Raw genomic sequence first — 26,636 nt, 5'->3', positions numbered from 1 at the left:
TGCTTAGCTTGCCACTAAAATCCCTTGTGTTTTTCTTGAGGTTCTTTTGGACAAGAATATTTCCTTATTGCATTTGGGTATGTTTTCAAAGCTATGTAAGCTGCCCTTTATTCTCAGAGACTTCTGGCTGAAGCTGTGAAAAACTTCTTGGACAAGTACCTCAAAATATCAAGATTACTTGTCTGACTTGAAGGTCTCATTACTTACGTCACACTTCAATGCAGTTAAATGAATCCCTTCTTCTCAAATCACTGTCTTTTTATAATTTCAGTCACACTTGCATTTGTAAAGCAGAAGGGCAGGAAAAGACCAAGTCATCCACTCAAATAAGTCATTGACTCAAGTAAGAGACAGGAAATGCCTTTCTGCTTTTGGGGAGGAAAGAAGTGTTCCTGCAGAAGCAGCCTCGGAGGCACTCTCTCTGAATGCAAAAGCTACCATGTGCTGAACATGACAGCAGTGTAAAGTGATGTTACAGATGCATTTTGGCAGCTCCCAGCACTCTGTAGTCTGATTTTCATCAGTTCTTCCCTGCCTGGCTCTTTGTGCTGGCATATCTGGCAACTGCTTCTAGGAAATGCTACATGTAATGCCATATGTAGTTTAGGCTCCATGAATCCAAGTCATGGTATCCAACAAATGGCTTTATTATATCTTGAGTCCAAGAGGACCTGCAGGAACCTACTGTCAGTTTCACTGAAATGGAGGGAAGCAAAGGGACTTACTTTAAACCACCTGACCCGTTTAGGACATACTCCTTTTTTGAAGCCTCTTGGAAAACACTTACTCTGTTTTCAGAGGCTATGTCTGGCAAATTTTGTTTTACCTCTCATTCCCATGTGTATTCTGATCAAAAATACCTCAGAACAATGAGGTACAAAATATGACATATCATCCATTCTTATAAATTTGTTCTCTAGATTCATAAACTGCATACAACCCAAGTTTAGAAAGATTACATTTGTGAATGAAGGCTCCTGAAAGTCTTGAAAGGAAACATACTGCTCTTGGACTTGGCTTTGTGGTAACCCCCTTCTTTATCCTCATATTAATTCTCTATTCTGTGCTGCCTTGACTGAAGATGATGGAGAACAGTGCACTCTTGTGGGGCAAAATTAAAACCAGCAAGGAACAAATATTCCACCTTTGCAGAAAATAACTCTATTTCATACAAGCAGCTGAGTCACTGCAGTAAGTGAGGACAAACACTGTTTCTTTTTGCCAGGTGAATCAGAAGATGCACCCAGTACAGTAGCTCAGTTTTACATTTTTTTCCAAATTAAAATCTTCTGCTGTGCACTAGGACCCCATCTCTTTCACATCTCATTATTTTAATTTAAATAGTACATTTAGAGAGAAGAAAAAGATCTATACAAAAGAACTAGTAATTTTCAATGGATTAAAAATCAATAGCACTTCTCACAAATGCTTTAATTTATCAGGGAAGCTAACACTTTGTGATTTTCTGACTTAACAAAATAACCTGCCACTTCACTTCAACAAGCAAGCACACGTCCTATCAGGAACTACATTCTACATTGCAACATGGGCAACACAGTGTGATGAGACGTCCCATAATCTGGCTCCTCTGCTAAAAAATCTACCCATTTCAACTGTTTTGTGTGAGCCCAACAATCTCTGGTGTCTGTATGGCTCAGACAATCAGTTATCAGACAGACAACCCTTTCCTCCTAAATCGATAATTCAAATCCAAAGCAGTGACCAAAATCAATCCAATGAGCAAAGGTCATTGCAGCCTGATAGATGTGTGCTGACTTGTATGAGATGAGTTTGTGGTTTCACTCAAGGGGTAATAGTCAACAGTCCTTTTAAGGGAAAAAAAGAAAACACCTTCACAGTTGATACCATTTTCTGTGCTGACAGATTTTAAAGAGAAACACAGAAGTGATGCTGAACTCTCTTTTCACTACCAACAGTGCTGTGTCCGAATGTGGGCTGACAGGTGTCCTCTGAAAAACTGTCTCACTATCTGGCTTCTTTGGGGGAAAAAACCAGAACTTTGTGCCCTTAACTTTTCATTTGCACCTGACTTGGCTTTAAATATGACCTACTAATTTTAAGTCTTTAGAACATTTTCTTTCCAGTCCTAAGTACAAACCCAAAGATGTAAAACAGTATTTAGAGCAAAAACTATCTTTAGTTCAATATATCTGATGGTCATTACCTGCTCCAACTACTTTATCAATGGATATATTAGAAGCATCTAGTTCCTTGGCAAATTCATGCACAGCTTGATTGGGATCCTCATATGTATGTGGATCTACATAAGTTCTCAGGCCTGGGAGCTTTACTGTGTGAAAACAAATTCAGAGAGAAAATGTTAGTTAGACTTAATCAATCCTTCTAAAGAAAGCTCGTGAGACAATAGCAATAAAATCAATAGAAGAAAACAGAATTCTGCTTCTTCAAATCAAACTGCTTTCGGTGAGTCTTTGGGAATCCTAATATGGAGTGAAACCAGAGACACTAATGTAGTTATTGCACAGAAATCTGAAAACCAATTTTAAATATATCTGCACTTGCCATATTTAACACCTCTTCAAATATTAAGGGACTACCCAGCTCTCCCAGCTTGCTACGTTTAGATCCTGCTTTACATTGTCCCTTTCACGGTAACAACAAAGAGGAAAGGAAAAAAAATGTGTGAATGCTACAGTCAACCTGAGAAGTTCTTGGGAATATTTTAAGAAGAACACATTAACTCAAACTTTTTTTTCCAAGTACTCCAACCAGAGGCATACAAAAAGAAGTTTATACATGTAGAAATGAACTTCTGCCCCAATCCCTCTATTAGCAGGTATGATGGCAGTCAGTTGCTCTTATTATTAATAAGCTCTGCTGCTCAGACAGTCCATGTTATTATTTTGTCCCCCTCTATAGTTTCCTAGCCATGGATTGTTCTGTTTGCCTGGGGCAAGCACTAGTTCAACTGAAGGAACGATTTAAGGGGCAGTTTCAAGCTTTCCACATCTCTTCCTCTAGCAGCACTGGCAGTGGGAGGAATATATTATCACTCCCAACCTTTCTCTGCAGGAAAGAAGCTGAAGGCAAAGCACAGCCTCATTCTCCCTCCTTGGCTCAAAGCCCTGGTTGTGCTTGTACCTGGTTCCTTGTGTGCCTGTCTCCGTATTAATCTTAGAACACAAAGATGTTTTGTTAATCAAAAGTGAAATAACCGTTATATCCAGCTTGAAGTTTTCTGCTTTTGACACAAAACCTGTATTCCTGAACATGTATTCTAGCTTTTCCTAACTGTACGTGGTCATGTAAAAGTTATTAACTCCTCCTACAAACACTGCCTTAACCCACTCAGAATTATCCTTTCCAGCTTAGCATTATTATATGGCATCAATTTGTTGGCTGCTTGAATAGTTAAACCTTTTTTGTTGGGGTTACACAGATGGGGAAAAAATACTTTTGGATCATTAGTTAGAGAACACCATTGTTTTTTCAAACAAATCCCAACATACATAAAAAAATACATAATCAGTTTTATGGAGATTTATTGGCCTCGGAATTGACAAAGAAATGATAAACCCGAGTTCCCAAGCTAATTGCCTCGAAAACAATGCAAACTAAGAGCCATGCTCTTTAATACAACAGCTGCCTGTGCATGGCATTAAATGCCGACTGTGTTTCCTTCAAGAGCCTGATGATTACAGAATTACTTGCAAGTAAAACAAAAAGTAATTGGCTGTATATTGCTGTTGGTTAAAAATCTTGTAAATGCTCCTTTCCGTCCATGCTGAATGTACATTACAGGCTCCCTCATAGCCCCAATAAAAATAACAACAATTAAAAGCTTCTGCACTGTGGGGTTTTTAGCTGCAGATTTTTAATGCTGACCCCAGAGGTTCCCAGGATCAGGTGATGGTGACTGCAAGGAGAATAATCCCTTCACACCAATAATTAAGGGCAGCCTGTATAGTAACTGGGTTCTGTCATGAAAAACAGATAATAAACACATGCACATGTGTTAAGCTGTACTACTTTACAGCTCATTCTGTGCAAACATAATAATTTACATTTTCATTTTAACAGCATGAATTGCCCTTAAGGTAGCAAAAAAATAAAAAAGGGACTAGCCAAAGAAGGCAAAGGGAGAGGATCTGAGGAGGTGAAACATTTTTGCTCCTTTGAAGTAATATTATAGGATTTGTAATAAGGCTGCAGGGAATAGTTCATGGCTGGAGCCTTTTTAAAAGTAATTCAGAATAAACTGACTGAAATAAACCAGCTGCTGTATTTAAGATGCTGAAATTTTATGACAGCCATGGAAGTTACTTTATCCTTTTTTAGTTCATCAGAACAATTTTTCTATTCTTTGAGAAAGGCTGTAATTAAGTAGAATAAAGTTTCAGCAGTCACACATGCACTTACATACACATCTTAACAGATAAATATCTGCAAAATCCATCACTAAGTTCAAGAATTTCTAACAGAAATACCAGGTCCATGATTGGCTCTGCTCTTACTACATAGTGAATCAGCATGGCACTACTCAGAAAACAGTACATAAATATCTAAAGCCAAATTAAAAGCAATTTAATCCACAGGAATTTAACAGCACTGACATGTTTAAGAATAGTGATTGCAACTTTTCATTGTGTGGGAGTAAGGAGAGCAAATTCTGACCTGTTATTTGTCTTTGACACTTTTTTTACTGGCTGCTTTTATTTTATAAGCTCATTAAATTTGGATGATGAAGCATTAATTCTATGGGCCACATGTAACCGCACAGATTATTTTTTTTTTTGAGACTAGTTGGTTAGGGGTTGTTGAGCTGCACGAAGCCAACCCACTCTTACAGCTTGCGTATCCCCTGACAGTGCAGGGGAAGGAGAACTCATGGTGTGGATATGCATGCTCATGGCTCTCTGGAGATAAGGAGGGGCTCCAAACTTAAAATAATAATAATAATAATAATAATAAGAAGAAGAACAGTCAGAGACAGTTACTCCATTGACATGGGGATTAGGAAGCAGCTGATTTCCAGCTACTGCAGGTAAACCCCTCATTAAAATATTAATTAAATTATATTTCGTCGGGAGGCGTCTGATTATGGTACCAACAGCTCTTTTCTTGCAGATGGTACAGTGCCACTGTTGTGTGCAAAAAACCCATGTAGATTAACATTACAACATGCTAAGCAATAGAAAGACATGATTCAACATGGTTTACATGGTGTAGCAGGATATTCATCTGGAGCTGAAACAGTTTCAAAGACAAATTCTTATTAAAAACATGCTCATTAGACACCAAGAATTCTGTGGCTGAAAAAAAAGAATTTCCAGTCTTGGCATTAATGAAGGGCATTATCTTCTCTCTGTAAAGATGAAAAAAATCTAAAATGCAGTTATAAAAAACCCCAAGAATATCCACCCCCCCATGGGAATGTTAAACTTCACCTTCCACCTCCCTCAGATTCTCCTGCTCCAAAACCAATTTAGTTCTATTTTAAAGAGCATATGGATGGAACGTTGGCTGTGACCTAGTCTTCATGATCCACAGTTCCTCTGCTGTGGAGAAGTGCTACAGGGTTATGCACACTGCAGAGAGGACCCAAGATCTGAAAGGAGCTGAAGCACTGCAGGATGACATTCCTCTCCAGCCATGGGCCATAGCAAGCTACTTCTTCCACGGAGCCAGGACATGTGCCTGGGCTCAAAAAATCAACACATCTTCCTCTAAGTGTCTCCTGGGTGGGACCTTACTCCATGCTGATCATTTCACAGGGTGCAGCCTAACAATCCAGAGTAGCTATGAATAAAGTACCATTTAGCCTTATTAAAAATAGGTACACAAACATCAGAAATAGATAGGATTCTGGTTTGGCTTTTAAACATGTTTCAAATGTAGCCCAGATTCCTCAGAATGAGCAAAATCTCATCCTTAACTATTTACAAGTTTTGAGATACAAGGCAATGTAAGCCATCAGAAAGTCTCCTAAGACTGACATGAGACCTAAAGAAAGGGTCATGTTCATACTTGTGAGTGGGGAATCAGGACTTGAACAAAAGAAGCTTGTAAACATGACACCTGTGGAGTTTCCCACCAATTGGAAAAAAGGTAAGATAACCCTATTTTTAAAAAGGGGAAAGAGAAAGAGACAGGGAACTACAGGCTGGTCAGTCTCACCTCTATGCCTGTCAAGATCATGGAGCAGATCCTTCTGGAAAATCTGCTAAGGAACATGGAAAATAAGGAGGTGATTGGTGACAGCCAACATGGCTTCACTAAGGGCAAGTCATGCCTGACCAATCTGGTGGCCTTTTATGACAAGGCTACAGAGATGGTGGATGGTGGCAGAGCAACTGACATCATCTGCCTGGATTTGTGCAAGGCGTTTGACACTGTCCCACATGACATCCTGGTCTCCAAACTGACAAGGCATGGATTTGACAGATGGACCACCTAGTGGATAAGAAATTGGCTGGATGGCCACATCCAGAGAGTTGTGATCAGTGGCTCAATGTCCAAATGGAGGTAGGTGATGAGTAGTGTCCCTTAGGGGTCAGTATAGGGACCAGTGCTGTTCAACATCTTTGTTGGGAGATATAGACAGTGGGATTGAGTGTATCCTCAGCATGTTTGCTGATGATACCAAGCTGTATGGTGTGGTTGACACCCAAGAGGGAAGGGATGCCATCCAGAGGGACCTTGACAGGATGGAGAGGTGGGCCAGTGCCACCTCATGAAGTTCAACAAGGCCAAGTGCAGGGTCCTGCACCTGGGCTGGCACAACCTCAGGCACAAATACAGGCTGAGGGGGAAAGGCTAGAGAGCAGTCCTGAGGAGAAGGATTTCGGGGTGGTAGTAGATGAGAAGCTCAGCACGAGCCACCAGTGTGTGCTGGAGCCCAGAGAGCAACTGCATCCTGGGCTGCATCAAAAGAAGTGTGGCCAGCAGGGCCAGGGAGGTGATTCTGCCCACTGCTCTGCTCTGGCGAGACCTGGAGTACAACTCTGGAGCCCTCAGCACAGAAAAGACATAGAACTGTTGAAGAGGGTTCAGAGAAGGGCCGTGAAGATGATCAAAGGCCTGGAGCACCTCTGCTATGAAGACAGGCTGAGGGAGTTGGGGCTGTTCAGCCTGCAGAAGAGAAGGCTCCAGAGAGACCTTATAGTGGCCTTCCAGTACCTGAAGGGGCTACAGGAGAGCTAGGGAAGGGCTTTTCACCACAGATGGGGGTGATAGGAGAAGAGGTAATGGTTTTAAACTGAGAGGGGGGAGATTTAGGTTAGACATAGGGATGAAATTCTTCACCATGAGGGCAGTAAGATGCTGGAATAGGCTGCCAAGGGAGGTTGTGGAAGCCCCCTCTCTGGAGGTGTTTAAGGCCAGGTTGGATGAGGCTTTGTGCAGCCTGGTCTAGTGTGAGGTGTCCCTGCTCATGGCAGGGAGATTGCAGCCTGGTCATCTTTAAGGTCCCTTCCAATGCTAACCATTTTATGATTCTATGATTGTAAACAGACCTGGATTAAAAAATCCCATGAATTTGTGAGAAACTTTTTTAGGAGTTATTCTTAATTTCAGAAACTACTTGGAATCACTTTTCAGTCTATAGTCAGAATAATTCGAAACTAAAATTATTGGGTCAACTTTGTCAAGCAAACAATTTTCAGGCCCTTCAGTAGTCATCAAGACAGGTTTTGTTGATTTTATATATTGCTTTGTGGAAAAAAGTAATTTCTTAGACTTTACACAGTTGATAATGAGGAAGTTGAAGTTGCACTCTAATGCACAGCAGAATCAATATCATATTGTTAACCACATGCATTGTTTTAACATACACAGCAATGTTTTGCTCATTACTAAACTGAACACAGATGAAAGAATTTGAAACAAAGAATAATTGTTTGGGGAAAAGCTCCTTACCCACAAGAGAGGAGATAATTCTCTTCCCAATTTCACCTTGGTTTAAGTGAGGTATGCCTTGTTTCTTTATTTTATTTTATTTTATTTTTAATTGAGAAATACCAGCTATCTAGGGAATGAATTCAACAGATCTGGAATCATTAAAATGTTTCAGTGACTTACAATGGCCATTCCCAAAATGTAGTCTTTTCTCATCAGTGCCATGTTTAGACTTTTTGTATCCACAGAATCTACAAGCAACAGAGAAAAAAAAATTAATATAGAGTTTTTTATGTGTTAGCTGCAGGTGGAAAGAGAATAAAATGCTTTTCCTCCACAATTAAATGCCTGTTTCGAAGCTTAATGATATTTACATTCTCTGTGCCCTATAGAGGCATGTTACGTTCTCAGGGAATTTGAGGAAATTGGCTAATGAGAGGATTTGTTGATTTTTGACCCCTACAGTTTAATTTTACAATTGCCTAAGAATGTGTTTATAGCATTTTTTAACAACTGCTGCATGACTGGGGCTGCTAACGTTCGCAGGCTCATTACCGAGCATCATGAAGCGGTATTCGGAGCTCCCAGGCAGCAAAGGAGAAGGTGCAAACCAGCCACTCTACTGCCCCACGACACCCAATTTGCCATGCTCATCAAGGCCCCTCGGGGAAATGGAAGCAGGAGTAAATGTGCAAACCAGAGGATACACTAACCTCCCAATCAGGATGTACACCACAACTGTGAGGAGAATGATGGCTACTGCCGCTGAGATGGCAATCATTACGACCTGGCTATTCTCACTGGAAATGGAGAATGCTGAAAAGTTAACACAAAAATATATAAATAACCTCCCACACGCGTGACTTTGATTTCATCACAATTGATACTCATAAAGGCAACAGACAGAGTAAGCCATCATTAGACTCCCGCCAAATATTTAATCTAGTAATTATTTTTCAACAGATAAATAAATCCAAGGGAAGAAAACAAAGGACTCCAGTCATTTTTTACCATTTCCCAAAGTTGTTTCTGCTACTGCTGATTGTCACTCTTGCTATTGTAGTAACTGCTGTTAAACTGATACTTTTATATAAACATATATGGAAATACAAACATACATACATCCTGACATAGTCATATTTTGTCATGATCAGTAAGGAATTTTTTAGTTGGCAAGAAATCCCAGCCAGTCAATAATCATCAACCCTGCTCTCCCTTCCATATGATGGAAAGTGCTTTAATGAACTAAGCTTCTTGGGTAAGCTTTACAGTATTCCTGTGAAGGCTGTATGAAGCCAGGGCACACAGAAGCAGATGGAAGGACTACCCATGGTTAAACAATGTCTACAGGAAAAAGAAGGGCTGTTTTCTGCCTTATGTTGGATGTTTCCCCGCAGTCCCTAAGCATGGAGCTTTGGTGTGCTAGACTGCTATTCCGTGACAGAACCACCTTTATATCTTAGTTGTTATGAACAATCTTCAGCAGATACCTATTGAACTTCACCAAGCATTGCAGAACCGGGCTCTTCAGCACTATGCTTCAAGTTAGTTATGCAAACTGAGTTGAAAATTAGCCCTCCTGCTCCACACAAATTGGATAGTTTGTTTACATGACTGCTTGATGTCACATGATTGCCCTTGAGAAGAAGCCACTGCCTATTACAGACCTATAACTACACTTGTATGGTTATCACAGCTGGGCAATAGGAATGAAGCGATGTGATTTGGTGTCTGTTTAACTTGCGTGCTCATTATCAAGATATGCAGCACTGACTCCTGTCACCTTCCATATTTTTGATCAGCTAAATCATCATTATTATTATTATTTCTACTATTACTACTCCATTGCAGAGAAAACTAATTAAATTCCAAATTATGGAATTTGTTATCACTGCAACTGATTTTTTTTCTCCTTGCTGCACTTGTCTAACCCATCTTGAGATGCAGTTTCATCCAGTATGCCAAAGTAGTGATACCACCATAACAGAAAGTGATAGCTATGTCTTTTTAAAAGGAAGATTGTTGATCGTTTCCTTTTCAGAATAAGAGTTGAGGTGGGGGAGGACAAAGTGGGGATGAAATACAGAATATATCTCAAAAAATACATGGATGCTAAGAGCAAGACTACTTGGCTTATGCTACACTTCTTGGTTAAAACTTTGTTGCCATTAGCAGAGCTCTTCCACCATGGTTCTCAAGCCTTATTATGAGTACATGAATAAGCCTTACAAGACTGCAACAGAATTATAGTCCTTAGTTCTGTTTTAACTCTGAGCAGCAGATACGAGTCTTCTGCAAAAGTCTGACCTTCTAAAAAGCAGTCTTTGATTATACGTCATCACTCTACATGGGTAACTGGATACCTAAGCAAAAGCTGACTTTTTGATGCATTAAAGCCACTTTCAGCTCCTAGCAAAGAGAAGTTCTGATTTACCATACAGTACTAAGTGATGAGAAAGTAACATTTAAGACCGTGAGCTCTATTAAAAGTAAGGACATTGGTTAAGTAATGTTATTATGTAGAGAAATGAAAAAGGAATTCCAGATCAGTAACTAACTTCTCTGAGGAGAACCAGAAACACAGTAACAGAGAGAAGAAGGGAGCCAAATTGCCCAGCTCCCTGACCACCTACTCAACCGAATAACTTCCTGGCCTGTGTGTATTGGCTTCATCACAAGGCTGGGTAGAAGACATCAGCTACACTTCACAGCAATGTGGAAAATTACACATTGACCCACAGGATCAAAGGACCAATACAGTATTAATTCTCTTCGAGCAGAGGTTTACAGTCAATAGGGTTCAGGCCACAAATCTGGAATAGCACAAGGCTTTGAATCCGGTTTTCTATCAAACTTTCTCTCTCGGCAGGCATCAATTGTGGCACAAGGCAGAGGTGGGGTAGGGAATGTAAGAAAATGCCTTCTGTGTTATTCATGGTATAATTTTTACAGCATGTTTCAAGTTTAATGATAAAACATAAAGTTATATAGTAACTCTTACCCAGAAAGTCACATCATAAATAGTTATACGTCACATTTACTAAACTAGAAAGGGAGGGAAAACAGCCATTCAAATCAGTCATAAACTGAGCAGGGTGTCAGTTTAAACCATTTGAACAAATACATACAATCCGGACTGGTTTCAAATTCAAACTTGCGGCTGTTTGTCCCGTATCCAGCTGCAGTTCGTGCTCGGATTTGGAAGACATAAGTGGTATCAGGTTTGAGGCCACTGATGGTAACATTGGTGCCTCTGGCTCTCAGAATAGTATAGCTTGTCTCTTGTTCCTGCTTTTGGGAAGAGAAATTATCAGATTAAAACCACACCCTAAACAATTGAAAAAAGAGCTGGTTGGTAAAAAGTTACTACAAATCACCTGAAGAGCACCAGCATGATTTTGAATATTTATAGTCTGACAAATGCTTATACAGCCATTCATTTTCAATCACCTAAAAGTCTTTTGATTAGCAAGAAATCTAAATCATTACAGCTTCTACGGCCTTGTGCTGCAAATCAAATGCTAAGCATGCTGAGTATGTGACATTTTATTAAATGGTTTTGCATCATTTTGGCCCTTGCCTGTAATACAACAAGAAAATGAAGATTACAATGCTATTTAAAAAGCATAAAACAGATTTTCCTGCTGCACTGAACTGGAAGTTGTAACAGGCCCACTTAGACATTTTAGGGCCCTGCAGAGCTATTGCAGGATGCAGGTTTTATTGCCTCACATTTTACATTACTGTGTTTACCTTTATAACAGTCAAAAGAGAAACTCCACTCAAGCTCCTTACCTCAGCCTTACAAACAAGCAAATACAACTGGTTTTCTATTACGCTATAAAAACTGTGAGCTTAACGCTTTTATCCTCATTTGGGCAAAACCCCACCAAACCTGCTCCCGAATTAATCTTGGGCTTTAGTTACCAGAAAGAAAGCACATGTTTGCTCCTTATTGATTTTTGCTAAAAAGCAAGGTGTGCCTCCAGATGATATGCTCAAATCCACTCTGCTTAATAGCCATACATTTCTGACATAATGACTTTTAATATAAAATATGAAATGGACCATTTTCTAATGTAGTTAGTTTGGATACACTTCACAGTGTGTGAAAAGCTTATTCTGACAAAAGTATGTCTCAGTCACACTGTAAGCACACAGTCTAAAAATTTAAGCATGCATTTGGAGCCTGAGGTATTGCTTATTTTACTAAAGCCAGCATGTACCAAAAGAGCATTTTTGGCTTCCTAAAAATGGCAGCTGGAACTGTCTCGGAAAAAATCTTGGACACCAGCCACACATGTGGGGAACTGTGAGAATCTCAGTTGTTTAGGTTCCCAACCACGAACTTTTTCATTCTGGAGGTGGTGGGGATTTCATATGCTGCCCTTTTACTTTGAGCACTCTGAAATACACTAAAACCATTGAGTTTTGCCTGGTTGAAAGCCGTAAATGAGTTAAATTAATGTATGTTGGATGCACACAATCTCATCCACTTCCCACTATGTTTTATAGCCTTGTACTAGCCTGCAAGGTACTGACATTTTAACTTTGACAACATCAGAGTGCCAATGCACAAGCACAGAGGTTGGAAAATACTCAGCTCACTCATTGTCAAAGCCATTTCACCTTCACATGAAATGTTCAAGTTACTAGAGCTGCTTTAGTGTGTTGCCTCTGCAGTGCTGTCTAGTGTAAGAAAGTCAGATTTATTCTAAGTTAGTAGGTGGACATCAGAAATGGTTCAGTTTGGTGCTACTGAAGCTTAGCTGCCCTGGTCTTGGCAGTCCTTGATACAGAGAGAAACAGAAACATTTACAGCATAATTAGAAAAATTGCCAGAATCTCTACATAATATCCACCATTATGCTCATGAGTAATCACAGTGAAGGAATTTAATTTTTATTTTTTTTTAAGAAAAGCTTTTTTTTTTTTTAAAAAAAAAAAGCAAAAAGAAAAAGCAACTAAGCCTGTGCCTAAAAGCTACCATCCAGAATCAAAACCTCAGATATGGTAAGCTGTACCTGTCTATAAAAATGTTTATCATGGCCCATTTTCTTTGCACACTAAAAATAAAAATGAAATCAGCATTAGACCTCCTCATAGTTTCCTGATACCTCTCTGAAAAACTGTTCTGTTTTAACTACAGGGGACAATAATTACAGAAAGATATTCTAAGGAGCTAACAGGTTTGCATAAAATTATTTATTTTTGAACTAACAAAGGCCTAGTATTATAATTTGCAGGCTTTCCTTATCTCATCATTCAGTTGAATGTAGGCAACTATTTTCCTTTCAAAGACATAATAATCTCGCCTTTAAAACAAAAAATCTTTTGTGTATGCTATGACTGGACATTCATTTTGATCTCCCTTCAGGCTGCTTTTATGAAATGCAAACATTTCCTTCTTGTGCAGATACATATGTGCAAGGGAAAATATAGTCATGGTGCTGTCTGTTAATAATCTACAATGGAACTTGGAAAATAAACGTTTAAAACAATGGTATGGAGGATGTCATGGTATCTTAGTTTATGGTAAGCTTTTTACACACACATTTTGTAAGTCATTTTTTATGTTACTAGTAATCAAATCAGTGAAACACCACATAAAAGCCTAAGTTTATCTTTCTTGGGGATGAAGAAAAACTTCAGAGATACAGCACTATAGCTGCCATAAGGAGAAGGAATATACAAAAAGGAGAGTCAGCCTGTGCCAAGCAGAACTTTAATCAAACACTCTGATGATAAATTTGAACTTGGATGCACAAAGCGTATTCTTCCTGAATATTTCTGCATAGTTTACCAGACACAGTCTTTACTGGGAAGCAAATCCCACTACTGTTTGTGTCTTTTGCAAATGACATTTTATAATTTTAAACTATGTTTCACAAAAGACACACATTTTTTGGATACATGTAACATATACAGTGGCAGTACTAGTAAGAGTGAACAGTATGTCCTTCTCTAGATAAGCATAGTAAGAGTTTATATTATGAGGAAGAACATTTTCTTCATCACCTCCGTGTACACTTGAGAGGCCAAAGTCAGACTACACATCTTTGGGAGGAATCCACATTTCAAATACTGCTTCCCCTTATTTTCAGGTGTGAACTGTTCATTGATATGCCCTCATGCAGTGCATGTGGCCCACCTATCATCAAAGCCATGATAGTAAGAGTGTGAAAGCAACTAAGTACATTTGCATATAATTCACTTTTTCAGCCTTAGAAAGACCACCAACTAGATACCATTATTTATTTGATGGCCTTAACCAGTCTATTGGGCATACAATTTCAGTGCTGGCAAAGGCAAATTTATTCTAGCAATGTGAGACTGCAAATAAATTTCACTTGTTTGCTGCAGACTTCACCTTAATAAAGTGTGTGGGATTTATTTATCATAATTTTAAGTCACATTTTTAAATGAAGCAATTAATAGTTCCTGTGGTATTTAGGAGATGGCTTTTTTTTGTATATTTGTACTACAAGATCCTCTCTCCAGAGAACATTAACTATGAGAATAAGGATAAGAAGGAAGGAAAGGATCTGGTTGTGTAAGAAAAAAACCCTGACTTTTGTTATATGTGCACTTGGACAGTTGAGACACTTAAAATCCAGCGCAATATTATATGGACTGACTAAACTGGGGTGCCATATGGCACCTTTAATTTAACATAAAATATTATGCACTACCATAAAATAAATGTCTGTAAGTTCCATACTGTATTCCTCTGAAAGAGGGTTTTACTACTTTTAAATGTTTTGAATAAATTGTAACTGGGGTCTCAGAACCAGGCCCTACAGAAAATACAGTTCTATTCCAAACAGTGAGTCAAAAAACTATCAGTTCATAACGTTAGGCATTAAAACCCCACAGGTCATTCCAAAAAGTTAAAACATTTTCCCAAAACTGTAGATCCTAATTTCTCTAGAAATATCACATAAAGGTCTATTCTTTCTTGGTCACAGAAGTTAACTAACTAGAGAAAAAACCCTGAGTAGGTTGTCTAATTACCTTTGTAGAAAATAAGTATTTTCCACATACATTATGCAATTAATATATTAGAAAAACTACATAATACCATAATTTAGGTACAGGACATTGTAATTTTTTTCCAAATCTATTCTCACATCCTGAATATAAGTAACATACAGTTGCCCATGAATATCACATATTCTTTGAAATTTAAGAACAATTTGACAAAGTAAAAAAAAAAACATCCAGATGCATCGAGAAGGTGTATGACAGAATTGGGATGACCTGTTTTACTCTTATGCAGTATTCATTAATTTCTAAGAACTTACAAAAGGTATGGCAAGTAAAATCAAGCAGGAAGGAAAAAAATGGCTCAACCAGTAATCTGGTATGACTTTTTAGAATAAATACCCAGATTACTAATTGGGAAGGGTTTAAGTCCTAACAGCTGCCCCCTAACAGCAACAGGCTTTTTTGATGAGCACAACCAAGATGATTTCTGAAGTAGAAAATCAAATAGATTGGCTAAGTTTAAAAAGAAAGCTCTCTTTTTAAAAGAGAGGGGGAGGGGAGCTGTTTAGAACTCTCAGACTGAGAAGCAGCATCTTTCAAAGGTGTTTGGAGAAGAAATTAAGACCAACAGTCCTGCACATGCTGCTCTGGCCTCACTGAGAGACATTTAACAACCACAGAGTAGGAGTTTTGAACCTTTTTCAAATTGCAGACTTGAAAAAGGCAATGGATTTAAAGTCTCCTGACAATAGATTTGCTTTTCTTGGTTACCTTTCATAAACCCTGAGGAATAGGCCTCTGACTTCCCTAGGGGCTGCAGAACAGAACACACATTAAAAACACCGGTGTCAGAAGGTGTTTTAAAAAAAAAAAACACAAAAAAACACCACCAAAAAACCAACAAAAAACTTTGCTCTAAATGGTCTGGCTCCTATTGACAAGCAGTTGGCTCTCTGGATTAAGAAAGCTGTCTGGTGCATACAAACTCTTGATCACAGACTTCAAAGGGAAAAAAAACACATGTGCAAGATCAGCCTCATAAGGCTGGTTGTCTTATGAAGCTGTCTTATGACAACCAGTTGTTCCACAAGACTGGAGATACTTGGTGGGAACAGCAGCAGCGGACTCAGTGTGTGCATAAAACAGGACAGGAAGGTGACAATTTTCTTTAATAAAGCAAGGCACTTTCAGTGCAGAACAATGATCAAATTACTGCAAAAAAACCAAACACACAAATACAACTTTTTGGTCATTTAATTAAAATAAATTAAATGCTCACTAGGGGAAAAATTCTCTCCCTTTGGAGCAATTGAAGCCCAAGAGATCATCCTAATGCCATGATTCATGACACACTGGTGTTACATCCTGCACCCTGCAGTACTCATGTGGAGCCATCCATGCAAGGACCTCAACTGGGGGACACTGGAGGGGAAGCTGAGATTGGGCTGCTTCTCTTGGAAAACAGAGGTACAGCCAATGGCAGCAAAAGTAACCAGGTACCTCGCAAATGAAATGTCAAAATCATGTAGGGAAATAACCTGACTGTGCAAAACAGGCTGATGTTCTGGGTTCTTTTGGGCATAAGCTCTTTGAGAGGTAAATAGCTCTTCCAAGCCTTACTAAAAGGCAGTATCTATTTTCTTTTCTTCAAAAAATTTGGCAATAAGAGAGCCTACATAATTCCTGCATCCTTTCACTGTCAAGAATGTACAAATAAAGACATTATGATGTATAAACTGGTTCTCTTTTACTTCTCAGGCCCAGAATCCAGACTTGATTGTGTACCCATTGAAATTAATGGAAAAAATCCAAAGCTAAAGTCTATAGAATAATGCTCTATGAGATGAGACTGTTTAGAAAGCTTTCTTTTTCCCTTTTTATGAGTATTACTACATATATTTAGATTTTTACCAAGGTCTTTAAAGGTTCAAGTGCTCACCAAAAAACCTTGACTAACTGAATACCTGTGGAGTCTTTTTATCACCAGTTTATAAGTGGATACTGGCATCACATCTTCCCTGGTATGTAAGAGCCTGATTACTGGATATGAATAGCAATTAGTAAATGCTAAATTATACCATTATTTCTGACATTTTTTCAAAGTCTGTCAACTTCAGTAGCAATATATTAATCAAAAGGTCTCTCTGATCAATCTAAAATTGGATAACATTTCTCTTTGTAATCTTCACAACAATCTACGGTCTTTTCAACTCTAACAGGAAGTTTTATGAAAAAAGCCCCCATTCTGTTATGAAGATTATTTTTTTTCCTAAGTACATACCTATAGAGGATGCATAAATCAACAACTGTAAATACAAGCAAATGTCAATGTGAAGTAGAACCTAATTTAATAGCAGATTTTCTTTGTAGCTATTTACATAGAATTTATAAATTGTATGTAAAATTGTACATATCTACAGTTTTATACAATTATTCATGGAAAGTGGGAAGTTTCATAGTACACACCAGTCACTAAAAGGACTGTCCATCTCTTTTCCAAATAATTTTTGTGTAAAAGATACTTGTGTCAGAGGGAAGGGTCAACACATGGACACTGACAAAGAAACGTATGAACACTGACAGAATAACACACCTGCGTAAGTAACCTGTACTCAAGGAAAAAAAACAACAAAAAACATTACTGTTTGTCTGCATTACTTTCTATATTTTTTTCTGATGTATTTGGGGATGAACTTGGTAGGTAACACGATAATTTCACTTCGTATTGTAATGATGTTCTCCTTCCCAAAAATTTAACAGTTTCCACACTCGGTGTCATTGAGAGAGACAATGAGTGAACAGGGCTGTCTCTGAATACTTAACATAGGCAAGACACAGTAAGTTCATTGGCACTATTACCAGCACAAACACCTCCCCTTCAATCTTTTTTCCCACCTTTTCGTAATATTTGACCTCGTAGTCCAAGATGATCCCATTTGGATGTTCGGGTTCTTGCCAAGACAGAGACACGCTGTTCCGGGACGTCCTGTCTTTCCTTATGACTGTGATGGGGGAAGGAGCTGTAAAGGAGACAGGGAGAGGAGGGGAGAGAGAAAAGCAAACCGACTTTATTTTTTTTCCAATCTTTGGCAAAGAGTACTGTTTCCATTTAAAAGACTCACAAGCATAGATCTGGACTTGTATCAACATTAAGCAGCTGGATTATAGTCCTGGTACACGTCTTGAAGCATGCTGGCCTCAAGGAAAATGAACTGAAATTTTCTGTTAGACTGGTGGATCAGTGGCAAGACAGCAGATGGTTTTGATCTGCTACTACAGTGTAAGCAATGAAATACACTTGATATACTAAAATAGAGGACAAAATAACAGCACTGCCTATCTGTTATAATGCTGAAGTATTATCATTACCAGACACTGAAGAACTCTGATAACATTTTCATATGCAAGTTCAAAATGGTGCTGGGATGTATTACGTATAAGGAGCTCCTTGTATCCATGGCTAGTAGTAACCATCAGCATGCTGCAGAATACAGCCTCTTCTATTGTATTATTTGGTAAGCTCTCCAGATACAAATTGCTCCCTTATACACTCCCTCTTTACCACATTTCTTTGAAGGAAAAAAATCTTAACTGCAAAATAACCCCATTTCTGTTCGGTATTAATCAGTCAGGCATGACGACTGCACGCCACAGAATCACCCAGCACTCAAAACTTGGAAGTACTATCAACGTTACAGAAAAAAAATCATAATTACCTATGATTCTACAACATCAGTTCAGCTTTAGACCACCCAGCTCTAAAGGTTTTTCCAAGACCAGGCCCAGATTTCCTGAACTCATTGAAAGCTATGCAATTTTTAAAATTATTTTTTCTGTTTCTTTTGGGTTGTCTTCCCATGCCAAATGCTTCTCTTCCATAGCTTTGGCCAAAATTAATCAGATGATATCTTACAGATTACACATTAAAGGTCATAACTGTAAATAAAAAACCAAAAAACACCAAAGAACTTTTACCAATAAACAGCCTTTTATCTTAACATGTAAAACAAATGTTTATAAATCCAACATTGTACTATCCTAATATAAAGGCTCTAGCTGATCTAAACAATTTAATTTCAGCTGAATCCTATGAACTTTTTACTGTTCATATAAAACTAGTTACACTTTACAGGCATTACACATTTGCATGCATTACCCAGTTTCTTTCCATTTGTGTTTTCATTCCTGCAAGAGATTTTGCAAAAGCCAGGAAAAAAAAAAAAAAAGAGAACTTTTAATTAAAATAAGTTTTGCAAAATTTATTCTGTGGTTGAATTTGCCTAAACTTCCATTAAAACATACCTTCTAGTCATGAGTCATAATCTAAATGTTGACATCCTCCTTTAATTGTGCAGAACATTTAGAAAGCTATGTACACCTGCCCAAGCACATATGTATATATACACTTCCATATTCTTTCTGGGTTGAAACACATCCTTTGAACAGGACTTTCACATCACAAGGTTCAAAACAGTTTTCTGAGAAGACTAAAAACGTGCAAAAATACTTTTTTACCCCCTAAACAGAAATAATTTATCCTGAACTTAAATTACTGAAATCAGATTTTGGAGGGGTTTTTTGTGGTTGTTTTTGTTTTGTTTTGTTTTTTTTTTTTGTTGATGTGTTGTTGTTGGGGTTTCTTTGTTTGTTTTTATTTTTTGTTTGTCTTTTTAAGTAGAAGAGGAGAGAGTCTCTATATTTTGCTCTGACTCACCAGACCTATGCATGCTGAAGAGCCCAAAAGCATTAGGGTAAGGGATACAGGACTGTTTTGTAACTAAAATCCTTCAGCAATTCCACTTGAATTCCACTCAAGCAAAAGCCAGTGCTAGAGCCAAACTATAAAGTGGTTATCTAGCTGGACTGCTTTACTGTAGCCAGCTCTATGTTAACTCATATACCCATGCTTGCTGCTTTTATACTCTTATAAGTCATTTTTATGTCTTCTTTTTAAGTCAAGCTATTAATCTTTTTTTTTGTTTGTGAATAGATTGCCAAGACCAGTACCCCAGCTGGTAACATTTCCCATTAAAGTAACATTAATACAGATTTTATGAATAATTAATACATGATTAACAGAAATGACTTTTCCCCTAATAAATTATGGTAAATTGTACTATAATACATTTCAGAGCAGGCTGAAATAATCTTATATGCTCCAATATGATGTGTTTTAAGACTAGCTTTCTTCTAACACAATATTAATTATTTTGAGCTCATTTACACACATCTGCAGATGCTACTAGTAACTTATCTCACAGCAGTTTATTAGAAAAGCATCTGCTTATCAATAACATCATAAAACATTCATATACCTTTTCTAATCCCTAGAGTTCCCAAGGCTGCTTAGAAATTATAGATACTGAAAGTCTGGGAGAGCCAGCATCCCACCACATGGGCAAACGGAGGGGAGATGGATAATTATGAGGAACGCAAAGTTTCAGGCACCTTTAATACAATGCACAGAACATATCTGAGTTCTCCAACACAGTGCTGCATGCCAGGCCACTCCAACAGCTACTTAATCTCGAGCTACAGAGATTATGTATTCCAAATCTGTTTAAATCACCATTTTATCTTAACTATGTGGATTACAAAAGTTACCTAGTTTTAAGGTATTAATTTCAGTGCATAAAGGAAAAGTGTCTTCAGATATTTTGGTGGTCAACTATTTATTTCAAAAGGATAAACTTCACTATTTATGTTCAGAGGGGAATACAGTTATTTGTAACTAAATTTTAATTGTTAATCTTGTATTTTTATTGGTTTTTTTTCTCATCTTGTTAAACTAGCTTGTATATTATCCAAGTATTTTAATTTTGAAGCACAAAGGATGTTTAAAATAAAGATTCGATATCAGGGTATACATTTCCTAGTTTCCCTGCTGTTCCCATCACCTCTGTGTGTTCACATTGGACTTTACAAGCAATAGCTGACTTTGATTCCCCTTTATGTTTCTGCTAACAAAACAGAGCCTCAGAGAGGACAACCCTCACAAAACCTCTTCCAGCAGTTCCTCTCCTGGCACTCTGTCATGCACACAGCTCTTCAAAGCACAGGTGAACCTGAACTGTACTGCTCCTGGAATTATTTCAGCTCTAGGACCCTTCTTCAGAAAAAGTGGAGTAGGGGGGAACAGGGATAACTCTTGAAGTGAGCATGCCTGACAGCCAGCCTTGCAGAAGCCCTGTGGATGGGGACAGAGAGAGCAGTCAGGGCGCTGTGCCTGGAGGGGTTGCCACCCTGCACAGCCTGTCACTGCTGCAGTAGGGCTTTCCCCAAGCCAGGCTCTTCTGTAAGTCAAGAGACAGTGGTGGCCTGGCTCTTCTGTTGTGCCTGCTGCCCTACATAACTGATACGTCTCTCTTTATTCTAAATTGTTTCATTGCCTATGTCCAGAACTGACACCTCTTCTAACACATGGGATCAACTGATGAACACAGGGCCACTCTTTGGTTTGATCAAGATGAGATAACATGAAAAAATTACTATTTTAGACAAAGAAGCTGAATTAACACTTTCAGTGATTTTTGGATGAAATTCTCTGGCTTATACACATCTATGTATTTACATTTTTACTGGTGTTTTGATTAATGTATTAGTACTCTTAACTTCTTCGCTGAATAAGAGTTGGGTTTTTTTGTTGTCACTTTAGACTTGTGTAGCCATGCACATGTTCAGTCTCATTAGTCACAAGCTAAGCATATAGAGGCATTTTTATGCATCAGATGGTTATTAGTTGTCTGGTACTACAGTCTACCTGGTGCACGACTAATTTAAGCAGTTAATATGAACACTTAAAACTCCCTAGAGTTACAAGGGGAAATGTATGTTGAGCGTTCAATGTTGTTAGGTAGCATTTGTGACAACTGGGAATGTGGATGTTGAAAAGGTAACAAATGCAATGATCCAGGGAGCTTAGACTTGCAAGTGTAAAAACCTTCTCAGTCATGACTATTAAAGGTGCAAGCAAATAACATGAAGGATCTAGCAAAGACGACAATAAACTCTGCTCAAATTGATTTCCCAGTGAAACTGACCCCAACAGATCATTTGTTTTCCTCCAGTTTAATAGCAGCTGTATATAAATCTCCTTATTGACTTTTTCCTTATTCCTTGGTTATTGTTTTCATATGTGACTGGCTTACAGATGTGTATATACACTGGAAGAAAATTCCCTGTCCTGTGACAGAGAGAACTCAGTATTAACTTTGGGACGCCATGTGTGTACAACTGCTGAAATATTTAGAGTCCTTCTGTTTCTTGCTTATGTCTTTAGATCACAAATTAAATTTTAGGGAAGGATTTCATTCTAAAATGACCATAGTCTGCTCACTTTCAGCTTTTGCTTACATCTAGCCATCGGCATCAGAGAGTAAAATATTCCAAGCTATGCTGAAAGATGGTGATCAAGGACATTTCTGAGCCAGCAGAACTGACTGCATTACCCAAATTGCAACTTCTTCTGCACTGTTGAATAAATGAAAGGCTTCTTTCTTTTTAATTCCTTAGAAATTGATTATTTTCTTATCTAATCACAATACTCTCATCTGATAGAACGTATAGCTTTTCTTTAATATCTACTATGTCCCAAGGAGATAATGTGGAATGGGAGCAGTAAAGATAGATTATAATCTGAATATTAAATCTGCAGCCTCTGACAGCAGGATCCACTGGGACCCAAACCCAAATCTCTGTCTTAGAGTACCAATGTCCAAACCACAAAACTATCATACAAGTCAAAGGAGAAATACCAACGTTTAAATGAAACATTTTCTCTGGAAAGCTCTGGTCACATCCACAACATTAGGATGCATGAGAGAACTTATCCCTGGGGAAGAATTGGGTGTTCAGACATGGCACAGGATGGCACTGCTCATAACACTACACATACACATTTCACTCAGACAATGAGAGTGCAACATCTGGGTTTCTGTGAACCAGTCATTCTATCTTAAGGTTTATCCAACCATTTGACTACCAGTCAACATTCAATTAATGACAGAGTCCTCAGTAATGACTTGCAAATCAGTATAATGATATCTCCATGATATAATAAAATTAACATGATGTCTGTATGAATTGTGGTGCTTGTCCTTGTATCCTCTACATTTCCAACATTTAGTCTGTGGACTAATGTCTATGGGGTTTATTATAGAAGACTGCTCCCAGAAAGCAGGAGTTTCACCATTTGAAGCCTTCTCCGATTGCATCACTATGCACTTTCTGTGTTAAGTGCAGATAAAGGCGCCACCGCCACCAGCTGCGCTGCGGTGCTGAGGTAGGGCTGATCCCACAGGCACATTCCAAGAAGGCTCAGTCAGCACTGCGTCCCCAGGTGTCTCCCAGGAGGCAGGATGAGGGGAAAAGTGACACTTTAACAACACTTTGGAAACCTGCTAAACTCTACACGCTCCTCTTCCAAACACAATTGCCCACCTCTTCAACGTGTGTGCAGACACAGCCCTTGGCCCTGTAACCTGCAGGACGCATAGTTAAACTAGCACAGTACCTGTGTTCATGTTCCTGCACGTTTTCCTGAAGCTGAAGCAGACTCAATATATTTTTATGACTTGGGCTGTAAAACATCATCTTATTCTGCAAAATCATTAGGTGACTGTCAGATAGAACACAATGCACCTCTTCTGTCCTTCCCTGTCACCATGGACCAAACGTTAGGGAGACTGTACATCTGAAGAGCAAGAGCGCCCACCTTATGCCATGACACAGGATCCTTACACCAGATCCAGACTGCTTCCTAGCAGGATGAAATAACTAGGAAATGGGTGAAAAGGATCCCAGTTTCTGGGAGAGCGTTATCAAGATCTGGGCATTTACACACATCAATACGTGGAAGGAAAGAAATAGAACAAAACTTTAAGGCTAACTTTGGATGAAGCGACACAGAGTGTGGGAGCTGTGTATGTTTCTCCCAGAAGAAGGACAAAAAAATTAAAATACTGACTTGTTCATGGTTATTTTAATGGATTCTTGCCTGGACTATGGCAGAAGTACCCAAATCCACCTGGAAGCTGGGGGAGTCCAGCCGGTGGTTATGGAATCCAGAGTGGCTGCAGGCATCACACAGTTGTCATGAAGGAAAGGTGGCAGGGAACTGGAAAGGGGAAAACAAGCAGCTACAGCAGGAATTGCATTAAAAGGCAGCTGCTTGATTTCACTCCCAAGTGCAGAGAAAGGCAACCTTCTGGGCAGCAGCTGTCCCTGGAAAAGCGATTATCAGAGCTCATTTCTCACTTTTACAAATAAATTCTAAATTAAAAGCAAACTTCATTAAGTGTTGCACATTCATGCTCTCATTTCTCCCTCTTTTTATTAAAAGAGATAGCAAACGCTTTCCAAAGAGCAAACAAAATATTAGACTTGCTCATATGTTTAACACATGTGTAATAAATCACGGAAACGCCATGTCCATTTGGGAAGTATCAGGCTGGACAAGGCATTTGCTTCAGAAACTGAAAATTATGGTGCCATGGTGTTCACAGATGTTATTTCAGAGAGGAGACAAATGCTGTATATGCTTTCATAAGGATTCAACCCAAAGGTATTCATAATACAAATGTTATTCTTTACTCTGAGATGGTGATGGTGGGAGCTCCACAATATTTTATACTCTTCACAGAATGTGTTTTAGACCATATCAGTTTAAAATAAACAGTTTTGCTTTTCCTTTCCTACCCCATTGTTACATTACTTTATGGGACATTAGAGCCACAGGCTTCCTGGTGTAAAGTTTTCAGAAAAAACAAAATAATTTATTCACCACGCCCATGACATCAACTGTCAGGTGCTTTCCTTTTCTGTGAAAGGTTAGTTTATTTGCTCAACCAGAGAAATCCCATTCATAATTTAAGAAGTTTACTTAAGATCAAACTATAGAAACGCCAGTATCCAAAACCAGGGAAGACAACTGCTCTCAGGTAAGTAATTTATGTATAAAAGACTTCTTCTAAGTAGCCACCAAAACCTGCTGATCTGTCAGAACATTCCACTTACTCAACCTTGGTCAGAAAACACTCAATGGAAACAATGTTTCTCAAACCTCTTCCTGTGTCACTCCTCAGTAGTTTCACAGATTAGCTTGGACTAATTCAAAGGTTAACCAAGACAGGACAATCTCAGATGGAACACACTTGTGTGTTCACATCTTTCACTTTCTTTTGGATTTTGGGGTGATTTAATTTTTATTTCTGATTGGTTTTAAACAGTTATTTATTTAGAGAAGCATAGCTTCCTAGAAGGAATGCTAGAAAGAAAACTCTCTCAAGATGTATTCTGCTGTAGAACTAGACTGCAAGAAAAGCAAAAAAGAAACAAAGAAATATAACTTCTTTGAAGGATTTCAGGTGTCAGGCTTACAAATTCTGAGGATGTTCACTGGTAAGAAGAAGAAAATTCTTTAGTTTTCCGAGCAAAGTCTACTGGCTTCAGAGGATACCTGTCTTCAAGAGCAGGTTGACACATCCTTGCGCTCAGATCAGCTTCTGTAGTTGGTCTGAGTAAAAGCAAAGCTTCACACATGTGAAGACTGTAACATGCAGCGATGCATAACTTTGAAACTATAATTTGGGTTTATACTAAAATGTTTTTACAAAAAAAAAGTATTAGCAATTCCCACTGACAAGAATAGTCCCCAAACTCAAAGAAACAAGTAACATTTTTTTCCCCAGCTGTCCCCAGCCTGCAAATTGTCTAGCTGGAATAGCTTTGAGAAGCAAGCAAAATTGACAGTTTTGTTTTCAATCAAACGGAACACAGGCTGCTTCCCTCAGTGATTACTGAGAATATTAGTACAGATAAGGGAGAGCCAGAAGTCTAAGGAGTATTATTTAACTGAGTGATAAGCATCTTGTTTACCTCCATTTCTTTACTATTACTATTTTACCTAACCAAGATATTAAATGAGGATCCACATGTAGACTCATTTTAAAAAAGCTTGTAATAGAGGCAAGTAGAGAAAAAACATTATCCACTGATTTCCAAATACAACTTCACCATGACCTCTGGAAAAGGTAGCTGAAAGCATTGGAAGTGAAAATACTAGCTGAGCCACAGAATTCACCTGTGAACTTTCTCTAAGGCCATGAACGTTCACATGAGGACTGTGTGCTCACCGAAGAGACCAATGTATGTCACAGACTTTGAAGCCTCAGTAGAGCTTCCTTGACATTCAGGGGAAAAAGGATCAAAGGCTTTGCAGGAAGAACGTCTCTAGCTAATAACAGGCTACGCATGGAGTGACATTATTAAAACGCTTCCCTCTTATATCCCTAAAGGAGGAGTTTTATTGAGTTAAAATGATCCTTGAATAGCCTCTGGGCTGAACTGTAAAACACATTTCAAAAGCGTAAAATCTTTATTTATGCCAGGAATGTACGAAACTCAAAAGATAAATGTCATTCACAAAAACAGGCATGTCCTAGGTATTCAGTGCATAATGGGACACAGCTGTAATAACAGTCAGTGAACCAGAGACTCCCTACATCATGTCATTAGCTCATTTTTAATAAGTCTATCTTCTTGTCCTTTTTATAAGGACCATAGGGAAAGAAAGAAATTTATCATGCACCAAACATCTGTGGCTTTCACAAATTGTCTCTCTTAAAAGACAGATCTACTTAAGGGACCTGTCTTGGGATATAGACTGTAAAGTGCACACGACCCTTTCTAAATATGGATTTTATTTAAAAAGGGAGCATCACACATTGTGAGTTGCTGAAGAAGTGCAGTCTAGCTTAACAGAATACAGGCTG

General features: G+C 38.5%; 1 protein-coding gene across 4 annotated transcripts in view; it reads right to left on the bottom strand.

Moving 5' to 3' along the window:
* EPHA3 (EPH receptor A3) overlaps positions 1-26,636 on the bottom strand; it is a 226,973-nt gene that overhangs the window by 42,980 nt on the left and 157,357 nt on the right. For 3 of the 4 annotated variants that reach the window (XM_051621540.1, XM_051621565.1, XM_051621556.1), the window contains exons 6-10: positions 17,761-17,885; positions 11,007-11,169; positions 8,592-8,694; positions 8,062-8,129; positions 2,186-2,311 (exon numbers count right to left, since the gene is read on the bottom strand). In XM_051621540.1, coding sequence (XP_051477500.1) covers positions 2,186-2,311; positions 8,062-8,129; positions 8,592-8,694; positions 11,007-11,169; positions 17,761-17,885 — 585 coding nt within the window. The remainder of the gene's footprint in view (positions 1-2,185; positions 2,312-8,061; positions 8,130-8,591; positions 8,695-11,006; positions 11,170-17,760; positions 17,886-26,636) is intronic. The other variant, XM_051621548.1, reaches the window with a different exon arrangement.

Source organism: Apus apus, chromosome 1 (assembly GCF_020740795.1).
Source record: "Apus apus isolate bApuApu2 chromosome 1, bApuApu2.pri.cur, whole genome shotgun sequence".
NCBI classification, from domain to species: domain Eukaryota; kingdom Metazoa; phylum Chordata; class Aves; order Apodiformes; family Apodidae; genus Apus; species Apus apus.
Note: the sequence above shows the minus strand (reverse complement) of the source record. Positions and strands in the feature narration are given on the sequence as shown.